General features: G+C 43.4%; 1 protein-coding gene across 1 annotated transcript in view; it reads right to left on the reverse strand.

Annotated features, from left to right (window-relative positions):
* Positions 1 to 846: 846 nt before the first annotated feature.
* The window catches only part of iqcb1 (IQ motif containing B1), a 31,984-nt gene continuing 6,744 nt past the window's right edge, over positions 847 to 26,086 (reverse strand). Inside the window, exons 8-14 of the mRNA XM_028808064.1 lie at positions 24,022 to 24,131; positions 16,582 to 16,691; positions 10,888 to 11,030; positions 7,424 to 7,572; positions 6,471 to 6,602; positions 1,481 to 1,637; positions 847 to 1,379 (exon numbers count right to left, since the gene is read on the reverse strand). Coding sequence (XP_028663897.1) covers positions 1,156 to 1,379; positions 1,481 to 1,637; positions 6,471 to 6,602; positions 7,424 to 7,572; positions 10,888 to 11,030; positions 16,582 to 16,691; positions 24,022 to 24,131 — 1,025 coding nt within the window. The 3' untranslated portion in view covers positions 847 to 1,155. The remainder of the gene's footprint in view (positions 1,380 to 1,480; positions 1,638 to 6,470; positions 6,603 to 7,423; positions 7,573 to 10,887; positions 11,031 to 16,581; positions 16,692 to 24,021; positions 24,132 to 26,086) is intronic.

The following is a 26,086-nucleotide window of genomic DNA, read 5'->3' on the forward strand; positions in this document are numbered from 1 at the left end:
GGAGAATGAGCCAAGTGTTGGTGGTCACAAAGTTTGCTGCTTCCGTGTTTTTAGATCTTTTTGTCAGACTAGGGGGTTCTCGGCCTGCGCTACGTGCCAGCCACTTCACTTTTCTGTGGATTTCACTTTCACCAAATAACAAATCTTTGAATTCTCGCCGATACGCCTCTTCACTGGGAAGAAACATGACTTTTCCCCGATGGCAACACAAATTAGAAGATCTGCAAGTCTCCGACTTAAACTTTAAAGTCAAACGATATCTCCATACTTCTGTCATGTCACCTCTGTCCATACATTTTATCTCTTTTCACTGTTCCGTTATTTCGTCGAGTAATATTTTTCCACTAGTTTGTTTGCGCTAATGTGATATTTACTATTAGTTTTTGGAGACTTTTGACTTTTCGTACTTCCATCATCTCTGACCTGCTCTGCATGTGTACTGCGACAACGTTTTTGAATTCTTTACGACGTTCTACTTTGTCATCTACTCTTTGTCTTTTATTTCCGTGGTTAAATCTCTTGGCACAAAGTCTCGTCTGGCAGGACGTGAAAGTGTCTCTCAGAGAAAGTCTCGTCTCGTCTCCTTCCAAGATTTGTTTTATTATAATAGAGAGATGTTTCTATGGTGTACTCAAGTAGAATTACAAGCATTTCATGGCTTTTCTTGACAAGGACATTCAGTTTATCCAGAGAGTGGAACTTCTGCTTTTAGGCGTCTTTTTCATTACGGTTATATTCTCCAATCATCCGCGCATTCAGAGAAGGGTCATGGGGGAAGCTGCAGCGTATCCCAGCAAGCACTGGGCCGAGGCAGGCACAATCCCTGCACCCCAGAGGGTGAACCTTCCCCTCTTTACTGGATTAATAATTTGCTCAGTTTAACGCCTTTGCATGGTGTGCGGTGCTTTTATTTGGGGCAGCAGTGACCCCTAGTGGCGGTTTCTTTAACATTATATATACACACATATTCCACATACATCCTGGACAGTGTAGAATACACTCTCCCGCGTCTCTAGATTATAAACTGTCTCACTCCTACACACTTGCAGACATTTTTCTCTCCACTTTACAGTAACGAGGCGCCTTTCAGGAGTTTCATGTTGTTCTCAAATCTTTATAATAAGTTCCCCGCTTGTCAATTTAACCCTATCTAAACTACCCATCTCCCCCAAGGTACAAACTGTCAATCTCGGCCTCTAGGTTGTCTTCCGGTATGTTCTCTGGATCCAGGAATTCATCCCCTAGTTTCTTCCACCAGGGCCAGCGCATGTACTGTAACATGGCATTATGGGACTGCCGGGCCCGGGCAGCCACTGGGACCGACCGGCTTGTAAAAATATCGATGTCTTTTGTTGTTGCTTCCTTTAAGGATGGCGCATCTGAAAACATAAAGAATAACAAAATGTAAAACTACACGACGGCACGGTGCCAGGCGGAGGCAGAGACAGTGGCGTCTTTAAGTAATAAAAGCTGAACGTACTCGTTAGAAATTCAAGGTCTGTGTTTATCTGCGCCAGGAGGGCATCTCTACGCAGATCCGCTTTTCTCTGCAGATTTATGTCTACCCAGTGCTGTATCAACATCTCTTGAGCTTTTAAGTGAAGTTCATTGCTGCTCTCTGCAGAGAACACTGGAGACTGAGAGCACAAAAACAAACAACATTAAGAGAAGAGCTTTAAAAAGCCTGTCCCCGTACCACCGCTCTCAAGACAGGGACGAACTGAACATTAACGATGTCGCGCCATCTTCTCCACCTTGCTTAGTCCATTCATGCCAGTGTGAGGGTGCAGCCCCGGATGGGGTGCCATCGCACTCTCACACACAAACCCATGGGGCCAAAGCAGAGCCGCCATTGAAACTAACACTTGGGCCTCCTGTGGATTTACCTGGCAGGGAGGCATCCACGAGACTAAACACTGCAGCACCCCGTGGGTCTCCTAGAACACGTTTCTGGGAATTTTCTGTCTGTACGTTTTGTTTTTGAGCGCTTTGCAATATTTGACCATGTTGATCCTTACCATCACCACCTATTTTGTGTTCATCATTGCTTGGCTGCGTCCATATTGTTTACGGTTGAGATGCCCATTGCCAGTCATGTGACCCAGTTTGGAGAGAGAGAGAGAGAATGGGATTGGGAGATGGCACGGGCAGACCAGAATTCAACCAGAACCATAACCACAAAGACTAAATTTAAACAGACAAAGATCAGGACATGTCGCCATAATTGTGGTCAAAGAACCTTGAATTTCCTGACGGGATTAATAAAGTTAACCCAATCTGATCTAACAGTATAGTAAGCTGTAAGTGTAAATGCCAGACTGGATGGACGGGTATCCCAACTGGGCTCGGGAAAGATTACCAGCCCGACCAGGAGGCTGTAATGGAAGGAGCACAAGAATGGAGACACAACCCAGATGGGCTGGTCCTCAGTTTCTGTCCCTGTCGGGATGATCAAATAATGGACAGACAAGTGACAGGTGGATTTCTTCAACAAGTTATCTCCTAGCACAAACGGCAGCAGTGCTCCCCTGGCTGGAGAGCAGTATGGACACCTCCAGGGCAGCCTTGGGTATATTATTATGGATGGGTGACCCTTCTGGGGGTCCTTAGGAATCACAGTGTGGTGCTGTGAAGAATGGACTCCCCTATTTCGGGGAACTTCTGGAATTGCTTCTGGAATGTGATGGTATGACCCCAGAAATGCTTCTGGGTCCAACATACACTCTATTGCCAAAAGTATCGAGACCCCCCTCCAAATCATTGAATTCAGGTGTTCCACTCACTTCCATGGCCACAGGTGTATAACATCAAGCCCCTCGGCATGCAGACGGCTTCTACACACATTCGTGAAAGAATGTGTTGCTATGAGGAGTTCAGTGAATTCAAGCCTGGTACCATCATATGATGCCACCTGTGCCATTTGTGAAATGTCCTCAGTCAGCTGTTAGTGGTGTTATAACAAAGTGCAAGTGATTGGGAACAACAGCAACTCAGCCATGAAGTGGTAGGCCACGTCAAATCACAGAGCAGGGACAGCGCATGCTGAGGTGTGCACAAGTTGTCGACTTTTTGCAGAGTCCATAACTACAGACCTCCAAAAGCTCAAGAACAGTGTAGCGTAGAGAGAGAGCTTCATGGAATGAATGGGCTCTTCATGGCCGAGCAGCTGCAGCCAAGCCCAACATCACCAAGTGCAATGCAAAACGTCACATGCAGTGGTGTAAAGTCCAGCAGACGCCACTGGACTCGAGAGCAGTGAAGACGAGTCCTCTGGAGTGACGAGTCTGGCCAGGAGAACGGGACTCACCTGACTGCATTGTGCCAAGCGTAAAGTTTGGTGGAGGGGGGATTATGGTGTGGGGTTGGGCTTGGCCCCTTAGTTCACGTGAAAGGAACTCTTAATGCTTCAGCATACAACGCCATTTTGGACAATTTCATGCTCCCAACTTTGTGGGGACAGTTTGGAGATGGCAACATGACTGGGCACACATCAGGGCACAAAGCAAGGTCTATAAAGAAATGGAGGAGCGAGTGTGGTGTGGCTGCACAGGGCCCAGAGCTCAACCCGACAGAAGACCTTTGGGATGAATTCGAGCAGAGACGGCAAGCGAGCCAGGCCTTCATGTCCACCATCAGTGCTTGACCTCTCAAATGCTCTCCTGGTCACAAATTCCCATCAACTCACTCAGCCTACACCTCGTGGAAAGCCTTCCTAGAAGAGCTGAAGCCGTTAGAGCCGCTAAGGGTGTGCCGACTCCATTTTAAGAAGGGGATGACATTAAAGTTCACGTGTGTGTAAAGGCAGGCATCCCAGTACTTTTGGCAATATAGTGTTATAGGCAGTCACTCCAAAATGGTGGTGCCCTCATAAAAATAACACGTTAAAAAATAAAATAAATAAAAAGCTTCCCAGAAACAGTTACACTTACTGAATATTCACAGAAGTCCAAAACCTCTGAAAAAATGAATCTGCCTAGTAATAATTTTAGTTTGTCAATCAAAACAAGGAGGAGACGTATAAAAATAAACAGATGGATTATTGGGGTGGCACGGTGGCACAGTGGTAGCGCTGCTGCCTCGCAGTAAGGAGACCCCCAGGTTCGCTTCCTGGGTGGAGTTTGCATGTTCTCCCCGTGTCTGCGTGGGTTTCCTCCCACAGTCTAAAGACATGGAGGTTAGGTGCATTGGCGATCCTAAATTGTCCCAAGTGAGGGCTCGGTGTGTGGGTGTGTGTGCCCTGCGGTGGGCTGGCGCCCTCTCCAGGATTTGTTCCTACCTTGCACCCTGTGCTGGCTGGGATTGGGTCCAGCACACTCCCCGTGACCCTGTAATTAGGATATAGCGGATTGGACGATGACTGACTGACAGATGGATTATTACAAAAAAATATCTTAATACATAATTTGCCAGCCTCCTCACTCACATCCGTCCGAAGCCGAATGCACAGTCGCCTTCTGCGCAGCTGCCGAAAAACCTTACGAGACCGACATCGTGGCAGGCGGTGGATTTATGGCCGCAAAAATTCAAAGAGAAAGGCGACTTCGATTAAAGTTCTAGAGGCCTTAAAGGCGATTTCGACTACAACTCGAGGCCTAATTACGCATTCATTCAATACAGCTATATCAGGTTTGTGGTGCTTATACTTATTACTATTCCACTCGTGCCCGTTTCATCTTACGTTGTCGAAACGGACTCTTTGTCTAGTACAAAATAAACAAAAAAATTGAAAATGTTAATCTTGAACGTTGGAGCTGATATTGAAGTCCCTGTTCCTAACCTACTTCCTCCTCCCCATTCTGAAGTGTGCCAAGTTCAAAGCGTAAAAATATTTTGTGCCAATGGCTGTTGCGTAAAATGTGTTGCAAGTTTTGAGTCGGAAGCATCCGCACATCGTTATGGAGGTGAGGACACAGGTGCCAGCATCAGGAGAAACAAAAATCGACAGCAGCCTGTCACCTTTCTCGCTGCGTGGAGGATGAAGCCCACTAACCACTTCCAGCATTAGCCCTGAAGGTCCCATCTCTTAATGAACTGTTTTACCGGATGTTGGAGTTCAATGTCAACCAGAGAACGAAGAGCACCGAGCTCCATAAGAACAGAAGCACTCAAGAATGCAGGACATCCACAGGAATGTTTTCTTTGCCCCAATCTTTGTTTCTTACAACACAGGGTACCGTCTGCTCCCAAACACTTAATTCTCTCCTTCTTGTTCATTCTCATTACAATCTCCTACTGGGAAAAATGCAGCTCATTGTTTGCTGGTCTCCCACAAAGGACCATCCCAAAGTTACCATACGTTCAAAAATAGCACCACACGTGTCCTCACCCAATACACAGAAGTATTCGCTCATAACTTCAGTTCTTTTTTCTCTGTGTTGTCTACAAGGAGCAGAGAGTAAAACTTTATACTGCAAGTGTCTTACTGCCGTTGTATATGTTCAGAATTTACTCACTCCATCCATTACTTCTATAGGCTCTCTCATGTGTGCATCCTCCAATTCTTAGGTTGTCGCACCCACAAAGCTTTCTACAATGGAGGATCAAGTCTTTAGCTCCATCGGCCTTCGACTATGGAATGAACTGCCACTGTGTGTCCAGCTTTCGTCATCACTGGCTGTTTCTAAACAAAAGCCAATCTCACGCACTAGCTATTAGGGAGTGAAGGGGCGACAGAAACAGTCAGCCAGTATGGGACAGGGGGGATCATGAGTGGGCCAGAATGGACTAAGACATTGTAGGCAATTTATCTGGAAACTGCCTGCTCTTTTTCACAGATGCCCAGGGATTGTTTATGTTTCAGGACATCTCGTTTATGTCTTAAATTTACAACACAGTGTCACCCTGCTGGGGCACTGGGACCCCCACACAGGCCACGGGGTAAGCGCCCCCTGCTGGCATCTGCCACACATCTTCCTGCAGCAACCCAAGCTTTCCTGGCTGGTCTCCCATTCAAGTACGTGCTGAGCTGCAGGTGGATGACCTGTTCTGAAGCACAGGTATTATTATTATTATTATTATTCTACAGATTGTTATATGCTGCAAAATGACTTCTGTTACTTTAAATCTTACACCTAATTTTATAATAAAATTTTGCAAGTGCTCAATAAGCTCAGAAGCACTAAATGCTAAATAATGCTGCCATGCAGAGGAGGCCACAAGTGCCAGATCTGCTTTGTATTTCTTTCACACATTGTTTTCCTTCTATTTGATTTTATCACAGCTACAACAGCGTAGTGCACTACAGAAAACCCTAGAGAGGACTTTGTTTATATTGTGTTCAACAAAAATAAAAATGAGCAATGAATCCATTTACTATTAAAATATTCAGCCCACTTCTTCATTTCGTTTTAAAGGTAAAACCAAAAGGAAACAAAAAAACACCGAACAGCAAGATCGATGGATGGTAATTATTTAACTTACATTGGACTGACAGCACTCATCTTGGCCTTTTAATAAAATGAAAGTCTTACTCGATGGAGACCGATGTGCTCCTCCACCTTTTTCTTCAATTCTAGCCTCCGTGCATCCGTAAGACCCGGGGGTCCTTTCCATGGAGACAGGATCTGTTTGGCATTTCTTCGCTTCTTTAAGAAACGAAGAACCTAAAAAGTATGATGACAGAGAAGAAGACTGTGTGATTAGTGAATTCATACAACTGACTAAGGCCTAAATGTCGGTGTAAATCATTTTCAATGACTTTAAGCTCCAAAAGACTTTTTATCCATATACAGTGCATCCGGAAAGTATTCACAGCGCATCACTGTTTCCACATTTTGTTATGTTACAGCCTTATTCCAAAATGGATTAAATTCATTTTTTTCCTCAGAATTCTACACACAACACCCCATAATGACAACGTGAAAAAAGTTTACTTGACGTTTTTGCAAATTTATTAAAAATAAAAAAATTGAGAAAGCACATGTACATAAGTATTCACAGCCTTTGCCATGAAGCTCAAAATTGAGCTCAGGTGCGTCCTGTTTCCCCTGATCATCCTTGAGATGTTTCTGCAGCTTCATTGGAGTCCACCTGTGGTCAATTCAGTTGACTGGACCTGATTTGGAAAGGCACACACCTGTCTATATAAGCAGGTCATGTGCCTCATTCGGGACTCCATGAGCAGCACAAAGTCAAACCAACAGTACCCAAGGATTTCCCAGAGAGACACAGTACCAAAGGAGCCCAGTCTTCGTCTCAGGTCACTGGATAGCGTCCATGTCTCACAGCCATATAATAAGACAGGAAGCACCAGGACTCTAAAGACTTGGACTTTCGTCCTTTTGCAAATATATCTGTAATTTATACCACAAAAAAAAATTCTAATTAGAAAATTTCAATTTTTAACAATTCAAACTCTCAAAAGTTTCCTTAAACGGAACACCGCTGTGTTTACGCGACTCTGAATGCCTCAGTTCTGCCTTACCGCTCTTTGCAGCGTGACCGCCGCCTTGTACTGCTTCAGGGCCTGCTTCTGTTGATGAAAGTTCCGTCTCTCTCGGTGTCCTCGCCAGTGCCTTTGTATTAATAAAGCGGCTTTCATTTCCTGATCCTGTATATGCCGGTTTAGCAATTCTGTAGGGAAAAAAAAAATCTAAAATTAACCTTAAAAGGGGAATGAACTAATATTTTAAATTGCTGGAAGTAAATATTAAAATGATAAAAAATATTCAAAGTTGTAAATGTAAGGAGTACCAGGTCAGTCCCCAAAGTGTGGAAATAAACACAATGGGGGTCTGGGGTGTTACAGCTCAAATAAATGGCAGCAGAGGGCAGTAGAGGGTGCGTTTGTGGAAGGTGCACTGACAGTAAATACAAGGGTACAGAAACAGGAGGGATGTGTTCACTCTGCCTGCTCACCTATTATTAATTAACCTCCTTAGCATTCATTTTTTTTTCCTCAAAGAAACATGTAAAAAGCATTGCATTTTTTGGCTTTAAAAAAAAAAAAAAAGACATTTTTATTAAATTTCATCTTTCTACTGTAAAATGTGCAGAACACTAAAAGTACAAGGTCAGGAGTGTAGAAATGAGGACATTAGAGGGTCAGCTCAAGTTGGACGGTTGGGAGACAAAGTCAGAGAGGCAATGTGGTGTTGGTTTGGACATGTGCAGAGGAGAGATAAGGGACTTACTGGGAGAAGGGTACTAAAGATAGAGCAGCCAGGCAATAGGAGAAGAGGAAGGCCTAAGAGGAGGTTTATGGATGTGGTGAGAGAGGACATGCAGGTGACGGGAGTGACAGAGCAAGATGACGAGGACGGGAAGATATGAAAAATGGATGATCCACTGTGGCAACACCTAACCTGAGCAACTGAAAGAAGAAGATGAAGAATATGAACAGCACAGTGCTCATGTGCAAGTGACGCGAGTGTCACTTTTGGATTCCCAGAATCATTGATCATTTCGATTTCACTGCCTGAAGACAGATTCACTTCATCATCACTGCTGATGAGAGGCGTTTCTTACGAGACCCCATTATGAGGCTAGGAGGAGACGTGTGTACACCGTTGCCCAGGTAACACTCAGCCTTGACGCTTATGCAAAACATGCCTATACTGCTGCTCAAGTAACGCTCAGCACTAACGCCACTGGTGCTTTAACAGCCCAAGTAAATCTTGGGTCTTACGTGAGACGTTTCTATACCGCTGCCTGAGTGACACTCGGGTTTAACACTAAGGGGGTTAATATGGACAGGCTACCTGAGGGTTCCCAGGACTTACAGCTGCAGGAACACCTGGAGCCACTAGAGGGAGCACTAAGAGGACAACTCGAGTGATTCTACAAATAGTTATAAAGATTGCCATCTCATTTCCAGATGTTAACTGTCCTTGTATTCCATAAGTGAGCTGGATGGTGCTTTAACTTGAGAGACGCATGCAGAGCTTAAAGATGGCTTTTCGTCAAGGGGCAGGTCAGACTTCAATTGCCTCCAGCTGGTTAAAATTATATAAATGAAAGCAACAACTGAAAAAATCATTGGAAGAGCTGCCGAATGTGGCACGACCTTTAGTAGCACGTGTGGGAGGAGTACTGGTGGTATAAAGGTTGGAAATCAAAATGCCACCCCATGTTATTTGACACAGTGGACAGAAAGCTTCAGGGAGGCATCAGGATGTCCTTTTTCTTTTATTTGTGTAATTTTCTACCCCTTCAATTCATTTATCTCATGTGTGCCAGATTTTTAATAAACTTCTCCTTTTCAGATGATTACAACCCGTATGCCATTTATCCTAGATTTAGGGATGGTCCCAGTCTTGCACATCTTTACTTTAAATCTGCAGTTTCTGAAGGTCCTTGCATACTTCGGTTGTACCATGCCTCCTGTTGGCTTGCCACACATTCACTGCAGACTCTGGCCGTCTTTCTTGTAATCCCACACTGGCTCCATGACGTGGTGATTAGGGCTCTATGGTGGTCACACCATCTGCTGCAGGATTCCCTGTTCCTCTTTTTATGATTTCTTGTCTTTCCATTTGATTGCATTTATTTGTTTACATGACATTTGTGCTTTTGGTTGAAGGCTCCGCCCCTCTCATAAATATTGATGGCAGAACACATACAAAAATTTAGGATTTTTTTCTGCAGTGTGATGTTATTTTATCCACTAGATGGCAGCAGAGCACTTCACCTTGCGATATTCGGGGTTAACGCTGCAAAGCAGATCATAACAGCTTTCCCTGAGTCACACTTGAGGTTAACCCTCTTCACATAGAATTTCAAGCCGAAATGGGCTCAGGGTTAACGCCAAGGAGATTAGAGAGGACCTCATGTCTTCAAAAATGTAACTAAACATTTTGTCTGACATCACGTCTGACATTGTGGTCAGCAACACAGGAGTGCCACAGGGGACTGTACTTTCTCTGGTCCTGTTCAGCCTATATACATCAGACTTCCAATACAACTCAGAGTCCTGCCATGTGCAAAAGTTCGCTGATGACACTGCTATCGTGGGCTGTATCAGGAATGGGCTGGAGGAGGAGTATAGGGACCTAATCAATGACTTTGTTAAATGGTGCGACTCAAACCACCTACACCTGAACACCAGCAAAACCAAGGAGCTGGTGGTGGATTTTAGGAGGCCCAGACCACTCATAGACCCCGTGATCATCAGAGGTGACTGTGTGCAGATGGTGCAGACCTATAAATACCTGGGAGTGCAGCTGGATGATAAATTAGACTGGACTGCCAATACTGATGCGCTGTGCAAGAAAGGACAGCGCCGGTTATACTACCTTAGAAGGCTGGCGTCCTTCAACATCTGCAATAAGATGCTGCAGATGTTCTATCAGACGGTTGTGGCGAGCGCCCTCTTCTACGCGGTGGTGTGCTGGGGAGGCAGCATAAAGAAGAAAGACGCCTCACGCCTGGACAAACTGGTGAGGAAGGCAGGCTCTATTGTTGGTATGGAGCTGGACAGTTTAACATCTGTGGCAGAGCAAAGGGCGCTGAGCAGACTCCTGTCAATCATGGAGAATCCACTGCATCCACTAAATAGGATCATCTCCAGACAGAGGAGCAGCTTCAGCGACAGACTGCTGTCACTGTCCTGCTCCATTGACAGACTGAGGAGATCGTTCCTCCCCCAAACTATGTGACTCTTTAATTCCACCCGGGGGGGTAAACGTTAACATTTAACATTATACATAGTTATTGTCTGTTTTTCACCTGCATTATTATCATTCTTTAATTTAATATTATTTATTGTTATCAGTATGCTGCTGCTGAAGAATGTGAATTTCCCATTGGGATTAATAAAGTATCTATCTATCTATCTATCTATCTATCTATCTAAACAAGCTGGTCTCCCAAAGTCAATACGACAAGCACAGAGTACAGTAGCGTGAATACTGAAACTACTTACTGTATGTCAGGACATTAACTCCTTACCTGCAGGAATTATCTGAAACAACTCTAGCTGGCGCTGGTGAAATCTTCGAATGGCCCTTTGTCTCTGAAGGAGCAAGTGATGTCTAAGCTCTTCTTCTTCTTTCTGCCTCTCCAAAATCAGCCTCTCTTTCTCCTTTTTATTCCTAAAATACAACATTAACAAAAAAATGAAACAAATGAGTGACTGAATTGATCATTGCTCTGCACTGTAACATTTATTATGAGCAAAATGTCATACACATGTAAAGGTGTTAAAACGGATGAAGGACATCTGGATGGAGAACTACCGTATATACTCGCAGATAAGCTGGGGCTTGATTTTATCTATAATTTCCGGTATTTTATAATGTTGGTTATATAAGTCGAATGCGGAAAACTCATGCTATTAGTCCAAGAGATTATGATATGCTAACGCCCACCTGAGATAGTAACCACGGAGCACAGCCTTTTTTTTTCCCCGCCTATGTATCATGACTACGTGACCACACGGTAATACCTGAATTATTCCGAAGCAACGTTTGCTCTGATTTGTGTTTTTTGGATCTCATACACCTTTATCTTAAGAGCATCCCTTATTTACAATGGAGCGTTCGATCAGAAGATAATATGAAGCTGGTTTTAAATTAAAAGCCGTTGAAGTGGCGAAAGAAATTGGTAACTGCGCTGCTACAACAAAATTTGATGCGTCTGAGAAACTGGTGTGAGATTGGAGGAGGCAAGAAGATGTAAAAAAATAAAAATAAATAAAAAAAATAATGAAGTGTCACATTTTTGAATGGGTGTATAAGTCGGGGTCTGATTTTAAGATCGATTGTTCAGGTTTCAAAACCCGACTTATACACGAGTATATACGGTACTAGCGTCTTCCAGAAGTTGATACTTGGACTGCAGCGACATTCTGGGAAGATGGCATAGCTAGGGTTGTTGTCCTGGATCCAGCTTATGTCTTCTTTATTTAATCTTTTTGATATTATTTAAACACAATGTTGTAGGTTATGCTATTACATCAGTGTTTAGGTTTTGTTCTAATTGCATTTAATTTCTTTAATATGCTATTATTTATTTATTATTTTTCAATGCTGATTTGTGTTAGGATAATATACTGTATTTCAGTTTTCTTTGCCCCGTTTCCTGTATTTGGAGCCTAAGGAGGCAGGGCCACCTAATTTTGCTGCCTGGCTGAGTAGTATTTGTCACTGGCACTTCTGACATTACGTTTATTTGGTTTCTTGTTTTCATGATTTTGTTCTTACATTTTGTATTTACCAGATTCAACCCATGTTTTGTCTATAAGGTACTTTTTCTGTTTTGCGATTTATTGGATTTGTTCGCTTTAGCTTTTGCCCTTTGTTCAAAACTTATTTTTTCCCTTTTGTTCTGCTTCTCTGAATTCTTTAATACACTTTACTTAAACATTAAAACATTTTTCTTCCATGGTCGCCCGGAGACCAGAGGTTTACATTTTCCCTTTACCCCCTTTGTGAAACTTTAACATTTTAAAGCCTTTTCCTCATTTTTGGGCCTGTGCAAGCAGGAAGCCTGCTCTTTGACTTTGGGGTTAGACTGCCTGAGGTGAGGCTTATTCGGGGAATTCAAACCTGTAAAGATGGCAGGTCTGCCTTTTGGTTATTTTGAGGCTTGCATCCCCTTTCTGAGGGATGAATGGCAAGAATCAAAACACTCACTAGGGCAAATGTTAGAGACTGGGAGATTCATCAAGATGCCAAAACACAAAACTAAATCATCAATCAAGCAAAGTGTGAAGGTGGAAATCACCAAAACAACACACACATTGTTTTTTAGGAAATTCTTCTTCTCAAAACTTCTCGATTTTGGACAGTGTTGTGAGCTGCAGCGCCAGCCTAAATACCACCTCACTGATGACATCATCAACCTGTGACCGCCAGGTAGTGCCTCATGACAACACACCGGTGTATCTAAGCAAGCAGTGTTGCCAGTGGCCATGACAAACACAAAACAGTACAGATTAAAAACAAACTATTTGCTTCATTAAATTATTTGTATATACAGTATCTCACAAAAGTGAGTACACCCCCTCACATTTTTGTAAATATTTTATTCTATCTTTTCATGGGACAACACTGATGATATGACACTTTGATACAATGTAGTCCGTGTCCAGCTTGTATCACAGTGTAAATTTGCTGTCCCCTCAAAATAACTCAACACACAGCCATTAATATCTAAACCACTGGCAACAAAAGTGAGTACGCCCCTAAGTGAAAAATGTCCAAATTGTGCCCAAAGTGTCAATATTTTTTGTGGCCACCATTATTTTCCAGCACTGCCTTAACTCTCTTGGGCATGGAGTTGACTAGAGCTTCACAGGTTGCCACTGGAATCCTCTTCCACTCCTCCATGACGGAGCTGGTGGATGTTAGAGACCTTACGCTCCTCCATCTTCCGTTTGAGGATGCCCCACAGATGCTCAATAGGGTTTAGGTCTGGAGACATGCTTGGCCAGTCCAGCACCTTTACTCTCAGTTTCTTTAGCAAGGCCATGGTGGTCTTGGAGGTGTGTTTGGGGTCGTTATGTTCAGTTTACGAAGGGAGGGGATCATGCTCTGCTTCAGTAGGTCACAGTACATGTTGGCATTCATGGTTCCCTCAATGAACTGTAGCTCCCCAGTGCCAGCAGCACTCATGCAGCCCCAAACCATGACACTCCCACCACCATGACTGTAGGCAAGACACACTTGTCTTTGTACTCCTCACCTGGTTGCCGCCACACACGCTTTACACCATCTGAACCAAATAAGTTGATCTTGGTCTCATCAGACCACAGCACATGGTTCCAGTAATCCATGTCCTTAGTCTGCTTGTCTTCAGCAAACTGTTTGCAGGCTTTCTTGTTCACCATCTTTAGAAGAGGCTTCCTTCTGGGACGATAGCCATGCAGACCAATTTGATGCAGTGTGCGGCGGGCGTATGGTCTGAGCACGGACAGGCTGACCTCTGCAGCAATGCTGGCAGCACTCATACGTCTATTTTCAAAAGACAACCTCTGGATATGACGCTGAGCACGGGCACTCAACTTCTTTGGTCAACCATGGCGAGGTCTGTTGTGAGTGGAACCTGTCTGGTTAAACCGCTGTATGGTCTTGGCCACCGTGCTGCAGCTCAGTTTCAGGGTGGTGGCAATCTTCTTATAGCCTACGCCATCTTTATGTAGAGCAACAATTCTTTTTTTCAGGTCCATGAGGTGCCATGTTGAACTTCCAGTGACCAGTAGGAGAGAGTGTGAGAGCGATAACACCAAATTTAACACACCTGAGACCTTGTAACACTAACGAGTCACATGACACCGGGGAGGGAAAATGGCTAATTGGGCACAATTTGGACATTTTTCACTTAGAGGTGTACTCACTTTTGTTGCCAGCGGTTCAGACATTAATGGCTGTGTGTGGAGTTATTTTGAGGGGACAGCAAATTTACACAAGCTGTACACGGACTACTTTACATTGTGTCAAAGTGTCATATCTTCAGTGTTGTCCCATGAAAAGATAAAATATTTACAAAAATGTGGGGTGTACTCACTTTGTGAGGTACTGTACAGTATTAAGGTCCATTTGTCTGTCACATGATTACTTGCAAACTACTGGGGCTAAAACTGTGAACTTGGGTCTCAATTGAAAGCTTTAGGCTTGATATGTTCTGGAAATTCAAACAATTTCAGGAAACGGCAGTCTCTGCAAAGTGACCTGTGGTGGCGAGTTTATGGTGGCTGAATGCCTGCAACACCATCGGACATGGCAGAAAGGAAAAGAACAGCGACGACATCTGCTGAGCAAATCGCAGAGGCCGGGTAAGTGATGAAGAACATTATAAAAGGAAGAAGAATAAGAACCGTGCCATCGGCGGAGAGTCAAGTGTGGCATACAGAATGCAAAAATGACAAAGACAGAGTTAACGCAGGACGTCAAGAACGGGAAGGGTTTACCGTTGTTCCCATTTTAGCCTTTTGTTGGGCGACGCCACCTCCTTCCCATAAGACGACAGGACGCTGAACCACATTGACAAACAATAAGTAATCCAGAATTTAGACCAGTTGATCAGCGGACAAATTTCAGGATACAGAATGCAAGTACGCTCTGAAAACAGAAATGTGTGGCGACAATCGAGAAGATCGTCAATTCGTCAGAACTTCTGACCATATGACAGCATTTCTTTTACACCCTGTCATCGAAGTTTCTTTGAAGACCACCAGTAAACCTTCACCAGTGATGTGGTCAATGTCTAGCTATAGTTTTTAATGTGGAAAACAAAAGAATGTGCTACCAAAATAAAAAAGTCCAGCTTGCTCTAGACGAGTCACCAGAAGTAATAAAAACACATTGGAACCGCTTCCTCAGGAACCAACAAGTTCTCGTATGATGTACGGCCCCCCTGTGCCTCCTGGCTGCTTTTGTGTGTTGCCTTCCAACTGCACAACAGGAGCTGTAACCTTCATGCAAAATACGTGATGGGCCAAGAAGAATGATGTGGTGTGAAGTGAGGTGCGTTCGGGAGATTAGGGGGACCACCCCACCTTATTGCTTTGAACCGACTGGGACTTCACAAGGGAGATTACTGCTTTGATGGGGTGCATAGTGTAGCGCACCAGGGAGAGGGCTATGAAGAGTGACAGCATCAGGAGTTCAAGGGGACCCCCCCCCCCCCACACCTTATTGATTTGAACTGGTTGTGACTTCGCAGGGGAGATCACAGCCTTGATGCAGTGCATGTCACGGTGCACCAGGGATGTAGTCATGAAGAGTGATGTGGTGCAAAGTGCGGTGCTCTATCATTACTGATACCTCTACAAAGATTTGTAAGATGGCACCGGTGCTTGTGGTCATCCAATCAGCACAATTCATCACCCAAGCCCCACACATTATAGTTCCTGGTTGAACGAAAAGTACATACCCTGGAGTTGGAGCTAAAAACAAACTACCAGGAACTACACATGTGGTGGGAATGCCCCAGAAGCTCCTGACTTTCTAAAAGGCCTCGGCATTTTGCTTAGCATAAGGGAAGCTAAATGTTCTCTTGTAAGAAGACTTCAGTGCTGGGGCTTCTTCCTCATCTCTGTTTTTGCCTGTCTGGCCTGCTGCTTTATATTCTTCTTTTGTGATCCAGCATGGGTCTTAGTGGACTCAGGAGAAAAAAACCAAGGCAGGCACGAGGAGAACGTGAAAACTCCACAATGCCAACATCAGGGCATGGGATTTCAACCCAGGCTGCTCATCAGTTATCTTTGAAAGATTGCTAATTATCTTTAAAAAGCTTCACGAATATCTAAATTGAATATTTTTTATTGATTTTTAAAGTAACCTTTCTCATTAATAATACAAACACAGCACTCCATAAAATATTTCCCGATGCCTAATGAAGCAAAATGTTTTTTCAAACGTGCGATTGATTTTCTGGGTATCAATCACAGTAAACTGCTTTATCTCCACGTTCAGTGAGCGCAATCCCAGATGCGACACACATGGACAATTAAAAGATTTTTCACTTAACCTGCATGTCTTTGAATTACAGGAGTCCTGGGAGAAGTTCTATAGAAATGGGGGCAATATGTACAGTAAATGCTATTAGATCTGTGAATGAGAACATTGTTGTGACGCCACTATGGTTCATTTGACAAAAAAATCAAAATAGCATTTAAATTCACAAACAGCAGTGTCTTACCTGAAGCTCCTCTGAATGGTCGTGACAGCATTTGGGAGTTTCTTCAACCTTTTCCGAGTCTGAAAAGCCTTCCATGCAGCTTGTATCAAAGAGGCTGCTTGATGTAATCTCTGAAAGATAAGTCGATATTAAATATATTAGAAACCCCTTCACTTCTCCAAACTTTTGAAAACACGTCATCAGAAAGGTTTGCCCAATTTATTAAAAAACAAAAGCTGGAATCTTTCCTTCATAGAAATATTCAGGCCCTTAATTCAGTAGTCTGTGGAAGTTCCTTTGGCAGTAATTCCAGCTTCAAGTCTTTTTGTGTAAGTCTCCACAAGCTTGGTACTCCTGGATTTGGCCAGTTCATCCCATTCTTCCTCTTAAGCTCCATTAGGTTGAACGAGAAGTGTCTGTAAACTGCGATATTCAGGTCTCTCCACACTTGTTCTATGGGGTTTAAGTCTGGGGTGTGGCTGGACCACTCAAGGACATATCCCAAAGCCACTTTGGCGTAGTCTTAGCTGCGTGCTGCCCCAGTCTGAGCTTGCAGGGTTTCTTTAAGGACCTCTCTGGATTTCACCACATTCATCCTTTGTTCATTTCTGACTAGTCTCTCTGTCTCCACTACATGATGCTGCCACCACCATGCTTTACCACAGGGATGGTGTTAAGCAGGTGAAGAGCAGTGCCCAGTCTCCATCAGACATGGTGCTTGAAGTTCTGTCCATAGAGTTTGAATTTTGACTCTGAGCGTCTTGCTCCTCCAGCTCTCAAGAGTGAGTGGTCTAAACTTTCATATCAGTGACTTCCATCCAGCCACTCTACCATAAACATCTATTTGATGGAGTGCTACTGAGATTGTTGTCCTTCTGAGAGGTTCTCCAATCTCAGAAGTGGGCTTCTGAAGCTCTGTTAGAGTGACCACTGGGCTCTCGGTCACCTCCCTGGCCAGGGCTCTTCCTATCCAGTTACTCAGTTTGGCCAGACAACCAACTCTAGGAAGAAGAGTCCTGCTAGTTCCAAACTTTTTACACTTCACAATTCTTCAGGTCACAGAGCTCCTGGGCACACTCAAAGCTTTAGAAATCTCCTTGCCTTGATCTTTGCTTCACCACAATTGGATCTACAAAGAGTTCCTTGGACTTCACGGCTTGTTTGGTGCCCTCACATACAGAGTGAACTATGACACATTATATGCACGGGTCCACGTGTGCCTTTCTATAGGATACCCTAATCAATTAAAATTGCTGCAGGTCAACTCTTGACCAAGTTCTAGAAACATCTCCCTATTATAATAAAAAAATCATGCGATGAAACAAGACTTTTTGGAAGATTTTTTCAAGTCCCCAGAGTCGAGACTTTGGCCATGAGATGATTTCAAGTCCCACCCTCCTCTCAAACCACGCCCACAGTCCTCTCACCTCTCATTGGTGTGAATGCTTTTGTCAGACACACTTCTTGCTCTCTCAGCACTTATAAATTTTAACGTTTACCTCACTTTAAGTTCCCAATTAAAAAGAAGACTTACTATGTCCAAATCTTATTGAAGAATTTCATCCCGAAGCGTTATCAACAGAAGAAATGAGTACACAGGCAATCCTAGCACGGAGAAATGATGAAGTCGAACAAATTAAAACGGAAATTGTCGATCGGTTACACGGCAAATTGGTTAAATGTGTATCAATAGACTCTGCTGAGACAGTTGGTGGTGATGGTGAGGAAGATGAAAACATCAATTTACAATATCACAAAGAATATCTACAACCGGGCGGCACGGTGGCGCGGTGGTAGCGCTGCTGCCTCGCAGTTAGGAGACCCGGGTTCGCTTCCCGGGTCCACCCTGCGTGGAGTTTGTATGTTCTCCCCGTGTCTGCGTGGGTTTCCTCCGGGCGCTCCGGTTTCCTCCCACAGTCCAAAGACATGCAGGTTAGGTGGATTGGCGATTCTAAATTGGCCCTAGTGTGTGCTTGGTGTGTGGGTGTGTTTGTGTGTGTCCTGCGGTGGGTTGGCACCCTGCCCAGGATTGGTTCCCTGCCTTGTGCCCTGTGTTGGCTGGGATTGGCTCCAGCGGACCCCCGTGACCCTGTGTTTGGATTCAGCGGGTTGGAAAATGCATGGATGGATGGATATCTACAACCGTTAACACTGTCTGGTCTTCCTCCACACGAATTACTGTTGTATCCAAGAAAGGTAATGTAGTCCATCTTCAGGGGTGACATGAGACACCAAAGGAGATCTTGATATACCATTCGTATTAAAACATTTACAGTTTCCTGTTAGAAGAGCTTTTGCTATGACAATTAACAAATCACAGGGACAAACATTCGAAAAAGTCGGTTTATTTATTAGAGAAAAAGAAATGAAATTCACTCACGGGCAGTTATACGTTGCACTGTCATGATGAAAGTCCAAACACAGGATCAAAATTCAATGCAATATTGACGAAAAGTTAATTCTAAATAAAGTTTTACAGTAAAAGTGTAAGTTTAAAAAGTATTTGCGTGTTAATTTCAAAGCCAAACAGAATGAAAATTTATAAGGCAACGAATACCTCTAACGCAACATGAAACATCATTTACATTCAAATTATTACAATATTTTTAATATGGTTAATTACTTGCTGTAATGTAAAATAGTAGGTAAATTGTACACCCACATCCCCATATGTGAGCAGCAGAACCGCAAAGAGGCTAGTGAGTAGCGCCGGCCCAGGGGTTGGCGAGTGAAGTGAGCAGGGGTGCAAAGCCCCCTAGTCTCAAATAGAATCAAGGCAAACAAACAGGAGACACCGGAGCCCACAATGTGGAGTGCCACAGCAGAGGCTCTGAATACGTCTATGAATGAAAGACTTCAGGTTTTCACTTTAAATAAATTTGCAAACCTTTCTGAAAACATGTCCACGCTTTGTCATTGTAGATTACCGAGAGTAGACCGAGGGGCAAAACTGTTAAATTTCTTCATTTAAAATGAAACCTACAACACAATAAAGTGGGCAGAAAAGTGAAGGGCATTGAATACTTTATGAATCCACTGCACTTCCATAAAAAGCGCACACAACACAAATGACACAAAATGCAGCAGTCTGAGCAGATCAGTTCCATTAACACAGCAGGCTAAAGCACCGGTGTGGAGAAAGTGCTGTCCCAGCAAGTGGTGCACTCTCCCCAAAAACAATCATTTTTAATGTTGCTTGCCTGTGATTCTATTGTTTGTTATTTTTGAATTATTATTTGATTTTTATTATATTTATGATTTTACATTTATGTACTGTCCGGACATTGCTTGTGCATTGTGGGTGGAACCTCAAGAGGCGGGGCCACCCAGACATCACTGCTGCTTGTGGAGAGGCTGCAGTACCGAGCTAAATTCATTGAAGTCATCTTGGAGTTCTTTGGATTGACTTTTTCTCCTTTCACTGCTTTTTGAGGTTTTGCTCCCGTCTTTGGATTTCAAATACTGGTTAATGTACTGAAACTGAATCACTTTAGGATCACCTTTTGTTATTCTTTTTGACTACAAAAAAAAAAAAACTATCTTTTTCATAAATAATCCTTGTTGCATTTCTGGTCACAAGCCAAAGTCCTTTAAATGCTTTCTCCCATTTGTAAAGCATTTTGGAACATTTTTAGTCTTATTTTGAACTTTACAACATCAGTTTTCCCACTTTTAGGCCAAGGCAGGCCAAAGCCTACTGACAGTAATTGGGAGTAAGCTGGAGTGGGTGAGCTTCTTCTGGGCTTGCCAGTGACGGTCCTGGCCTGCTTTTATGGTCTTTTTGGAGGCTCTAAGCCCACTTCCACCATGTCTGGAACTGCAGGTAATAGTAGTAGGGTTGTCTTAATCTCATATTTTCATTGAGAACATAGATCACAAAGTTTATGATAGAATGGGATTCACCTACAACAAACAATATCAAAACACGTTTTTCATGTCACATAATCGTATAATCCACATGTCAGTTATATATTTTACACTCACAACCTGTAAAATACAGGCACATTTTACTAAAATATCATTCAGTAAATACAGTACCTCCTGGAAAATCAGTTTTGCTGGAATGTGAAGTATGCGAAAGCAAACCAAACCTTCAACTGAAGACACGCCTCCCCCCATTAATTGGTCCAGAGTCCTGTTTTCAATTCAAAAGCTCAAGCCTGTATGAATGAGCTTCAAATTTGCGTACTACTCTGATTTTCCTTAAACATTTACAGTAGACCCCCGCAAAGTCACAGTTCAGAGTTCAGAGTTTGCGGCCTCAGTCATTTGCAGATTTTTCCTTAGAACCTAACTAAAAAATTTTAGCGGAAAACGGAAATATCCACCACAATTTTTATGGCTTTTTTCATGGAAATACAGTACTGTAGAGAGAACATGAAGCAACTGTAGAGGAGAACTCAGCTTGGGATGATGAAAGTTGCCAATAGAATTTGAAACTGCAACTCCCAGCAGTGGCTCCAATTGGTCTTCTGCCAAGGCTACTGGGGTCAAAGGCGTGGCTTTTAAAAAGGGGGCCAGTGACCAAAAGCAAAAAAAAAGTTTTTGTAATTTGTATTTCAAGTTCCTGTCTGTCTGCCTTCCTTCTGTTGGGTTACCTATACTTATTCATTTTGTCCTGGATCGTTTCGTGATTGGCGTCTGAATTGTCTGCCATCTGCCTGTGTACATGAGGACTGCAAGTGGATTTATGGCCATCCTGTAAAGAAAGGTGCGCTCCTGAACCCGTCCACCCGTCTTCATCATTTCAGGAACTAGCGGTAGGACTATCTTTACATTCCCATGCGGATCTCTGGAATATCATTACAATTCATCCGTTGCAGTTTTTCATGATATACTGTGTGTGTTTTCTTTGTGCTTTGTTGTATTTAATGTGCAATCACCGTAAGGGAAACAGGGGTGGTATCATTGTTTTTATTGGTTTTCATTACATTCTTTATTTGCTGTTTGATTACCGGTTTGCTTTGTTTTTGTCTCTGTGAGTGCGTGCGGGTCGGGCCAAAGCTGAGTGCGTCCCTGGAATCTCCACCATAAATATAAATAAATCGCCATCTTCTCGACTGTGTGAATCTTAGCGGCACCGGACTGCTACAGTGTTATTTATTTCTCCTTGTTGCTAATTGTCTGTGATGCATCTCCAGCGGAGTGTTCTTGTATTTTCCGTTTTGTTCCTCTGAACCCTTAAACCGCCACAACCGGCTATAGTCATTTCCCAGTGCCATTTGCAATGGCAGTCAGTCAGTGCCGTACATTCGTTGAGCAGCCAGCTCATGACCACTGCCAGCCCCTTGTGAGCAGAGGGGCTGAATGCACCCACTACAAGACACGGACACTCCTAAAAAAAAACCCTCTTAAAAAACGCTTTCACATTGCTCCCTTACTTGTGGCTGCTCTGTCGTGTGATATGCTTCTCGCACAACACTACGCTTACTTAAAAGCCTGAACAGCACCTGTCCTTTTTGGCTGATTGCTTTGTTTTTCTCTCTCCTCCCCCAGACATCCTCTGCTCCTGTTACGGGTCCCGCTCCCGTTGTGCTCCCCTATGATGTTTGTCTATTCTTTAATCGATAACTAACTGCCTACTGAGCTCATTTTACTTCTGAAAGAGACATGTTTGTTTGAAGTGTTTGAATAAAGTTCCTGTCTCTACAATCTCCTGTGATTCTGTGACCCAAGTGTGACATCCTGCAGCCCGACTGTCTCTGGGATTGAGCCGCTGCACCATAGCCTGCCAGCATCAGCACTTACCTCTGTGTGCTTGCGTGCAGCCAGTTCAAGCGCAGTTGGCTCGGTGATTTCATCCATGGCGTCAGTTACACCTTGTCCACATATTGTTCCAGTTTTTCTTTAAATAGTTTTTACAGTTCATTAGCAGTGTGTAAAATGATCAGTGTTACAGTAATTGTGATGCTCTTTGCATAAAAAAGTGTTCCATTAAAATTTCACTTTTTCTTTGTAAATTGTGACGTTTACTTAAAGTGCAGCAAAAATGTATTTGGCGTCCAGGGATGCATTAACCCCCAAGTATGTGGCAGTTTAAGAGTTAAAGCCCCAAGATGCCACCGAAACGCCCGGCACCTTCTAAGGCTTCTGGCAATGAAAACGCACTTGCATGAATTCCAGTACATATAGAGAGGGGTAACATCGGTATTTGACATTCTAGCACTGCGGGAGACATAGCAGTACAGTACTGTGCAGTAGACGGGTTTACCTTTACATTCTTTATTCTTAGGTAATGTATTAAGCTGAGTTTGAAATTGAAGTGTTCTGGGGGCATACTTAGGGTTTAAACTATAAAAATAGGCATTTTTTTTAACCACATCCAAAATTTGCGGTTTTTCACAATTCGCGGGTGCTCTAGGAACGTAACCCCCGCAAAATTCGGGGGTGTACTGTACTTAATATTTTTTGCAAAAAAAGCATGCATTTTGGACTGGTAAACATACAATAGCATAACAGACATGTTAATTGTGCGTCATGCATACCCCAAATTTTTTTTCTTGAATAGTTTAATATTGCTGATAATTGGCACTTCTAAAAATGACAAAAAAAGCCCACCAACATGGTAAAATTTGATTAGCTTTAATCTTTAAGACTTGTGAGTGAGTATGTGTCCTCTTCTTTTCCAGAGCTTGTGGATGCTCCAGAGCTAGAGATGTCCAAATCAAGACAAGTCTAGCTTGTCACACACACGTGTGAATCGGAGGCAACTGAAGGGCTTGGAGAAGAATGGTAACACATCTGCCCAGGGGGTGGCGGGGTGCACTGACGCTCTAAGTTCCCTGGGAAATCCCACCAGGAGCCACTGCCTCAACTCGGGACACGTCACTTCCGGTCCCGAGGACGACATCACTTCACCCAGAGTTCCTATAAAGCCTCACTCCCTTCCTCTGGAATTCAGTTCTGTTTTGGACTCTGTCTTGTAAACTTGACTTGCATTCAACTTTTACTTTTTGCAGCCAGGATTCAGATTATACAGGTGGCTGCCCCAAACCTTTGCTATGTCTCTTCTTATCACAAGCTTAATCTCCATCAGCAACCGTGAATACCAACTTATGGATGGATGTTGACTCTTTGTGATGGACTGTAAATTATGTGCCATCTGAAAGAGCACACATCAGTTACTCAATAATTTACATGGCCTTGTGTCAAGTGGTTCTCCTCACATTATACAGTATGCTTTACTTTGCCAGTTTTGTTTGTGGAGCTATAAAATGTAGAGTTAACAGTGACCCTTGGCAGCCTAAGGGGAATGGCTACTGAAGACCCCAAAACCAGAAGACTACTAATGCATTTGTCACTGCTCTTTTATCCCATGTGCTTTTTTTAGTGCACCAAGGCATGCAGATGGGGCACAATAAACCAAATTTCAAAAATCATCAACATAAATCCAGGCTAATAGCAAGGCACTTATGTTGCATATGAATAAAATAAGTAAATGTACGGATTTGAAAATGTCACCTGCATCTCTGAGTGATGGAAAGACCCAGAATACAGCAGCTCCAAAAGTTGTTCCAGGTCGTTATTGAATCCTTTCCCAGTCCACTGTTTCTTTAATAGATGCTGCAAGCCTAAGGAGAAATAAAAATCACAAAAATCAGGACATGGTGCTTTGTGACTCAACTGCTCTCATCGCCATGCGTCTTCACATGTAAGCTATTACTGCCAGAGTGAGGGGGTCCTCTTATACCGTGTCTGTGCATCTTCATCAGATGTTAGCTCAGCAGTCTTCAAAAGGTGTAAACATTAGGTTTCTTCAGTTGCTACATCATAAAATCATTGGTAAATCTATGAGCACATGAAACCTAATATTATTCTGACGACTGGAGCATAGTTCAAATGTGTAATACATGCCAGGGGCCTGCTCTATGAAATCTTAGGTGTGACCCACTCCAAGAAAATGTGCAAAAAAACAAGACGTCAAACAACACTTCTGTAATCTAATAAATAATAAACAAAAATGAGTGAAATTGTGCAAAAGGCTGTCATGTCATGATCTAATGAACATTATTTAAAATTTAAAGAAAAAATTGGAACTGAAAATGAAGTTAAATGTTTTAGTGAATACAAGCGGCTGACATGAGTTTCCTCCTCAGGGTGTCTGGACTTTCCCTTAAAGATACGGTGAGAAGCTCAGAGTAGAGCCGCTGCTCCTCCGCATCGAGAGGAGTCAGATGAGGTGGCTCGGGCATCTGATCAGGATGCCTCCTGGACGCCTCCCTGGTGAGGTGTTCCGGGCACGTCTAACCGGGAGGAGGCCCCGGGGAAGACCCAGGACACGCTGGAGGGACTGTGTCTCCCGGCTGGCCTGGGAACGCCTCGGGATTCTCCCGGAAGAGCTAGAAGAAGTGGCCGGGGAGAGGGAAGTCTGGGCATCTCTGCTCAAGCTGCTGCCCCCGCGACCCGACCTCGGATAAGCGGAAGAGGATGGATGGATGGATGGATGGATGGATGGATGGATGGATGTTTTAGTGAAACTACAAAGAGCCACCAATGACACTCTTGAAGAACACCTGAGCAATTACAGGAGAATACAAAGGAGACAGACTGAGAAGATCATTCCTCCCCCAAACTATGCGACTCTTCAATTCCACCAGAGGGGGTAAATGTTGAACATTATTCAAGTTATTGTCTGTTTTTTTTTTACCTGCATTTTTTTTATTACTCTTTAACTTAATATTTTTGCTGCTGGAATATGTGAATTTCCCCCTGGGATTAATAAAGTATCTATCTATCTATTTTGGCTAAAAGCTAAAATTCCTTTCAAATAATGTACATCGCATGTATCTTTTCAGGTTTGTGTTGGTTTTCCCTCACCACAAATCTTCAACAATGCGTTTTGCAAGATTTACCCTTTAATGGACTCTTTTTACATCTCAGTCTTCTTATATAATAAGCTACCGTGGCTGTGCATTTCTCTGTCCAGGATTTTAAATCACCGGTAGCTCGCAAACCGTTTCACCTATTGACCTGAAATTTGGTACATGTATACTACAGGATGTCTACGGTCCGCTTTCAGGGTGATGATTGACCTCCAAGGTTATTCCTCTTTTTAATTTTATTGTAGAATCAACTCTCGGCAGCAGCCAGCAGGGCGGCGCATGTGTACAGGTGACGTTCTCATTCCTACCACCTCGGCTGTCACTTCCTCTACCTCTTCATATCTTAAGTCTTCAATCTGCCTCAAGAATGATTAAAGTGCCAGCTTAAGTGAAAAATTAAAGAAAACGTACTAAGTAACCGCAACACAAACACTGACTTCATCAGTTTTAACGCAAAAAGATGCCGACGGAAGAAGAGAAGAAGCGGGCCGCTAGGGTGGAGAAGAGAAGAGCTGCTCAGGAAGGAGCAAGCGCATCAAGCTCTGAGCAAACGAATGGTAAACGTACAGAGAAAGAGGAGGAAAACTATAATTCAACTGGATTCACTGCACTGCTACTGGTACATATATAATCCAACGTCTGTCTGTCTGCTTTTCATGCGAGAACTATTTAACAGATTTAGATTGGGTTTTTTTCTAGAATTC

The sequence above is a fragment of the Erpetoichthys calabaricus genome, chromosome 8, assembly GCF_900747795.2.
Source record: "Erpetoichthys calabaricus chromosome 8, fErpCal1.3, whole genome shotgun sequence".
Lineage (NCBI taxonomy): Eukaryota > Metazoa > Chordata > Cladistia > Polypteriformes > Polypteridae > Erpetoichthys > Erpetoichthys calabaricus.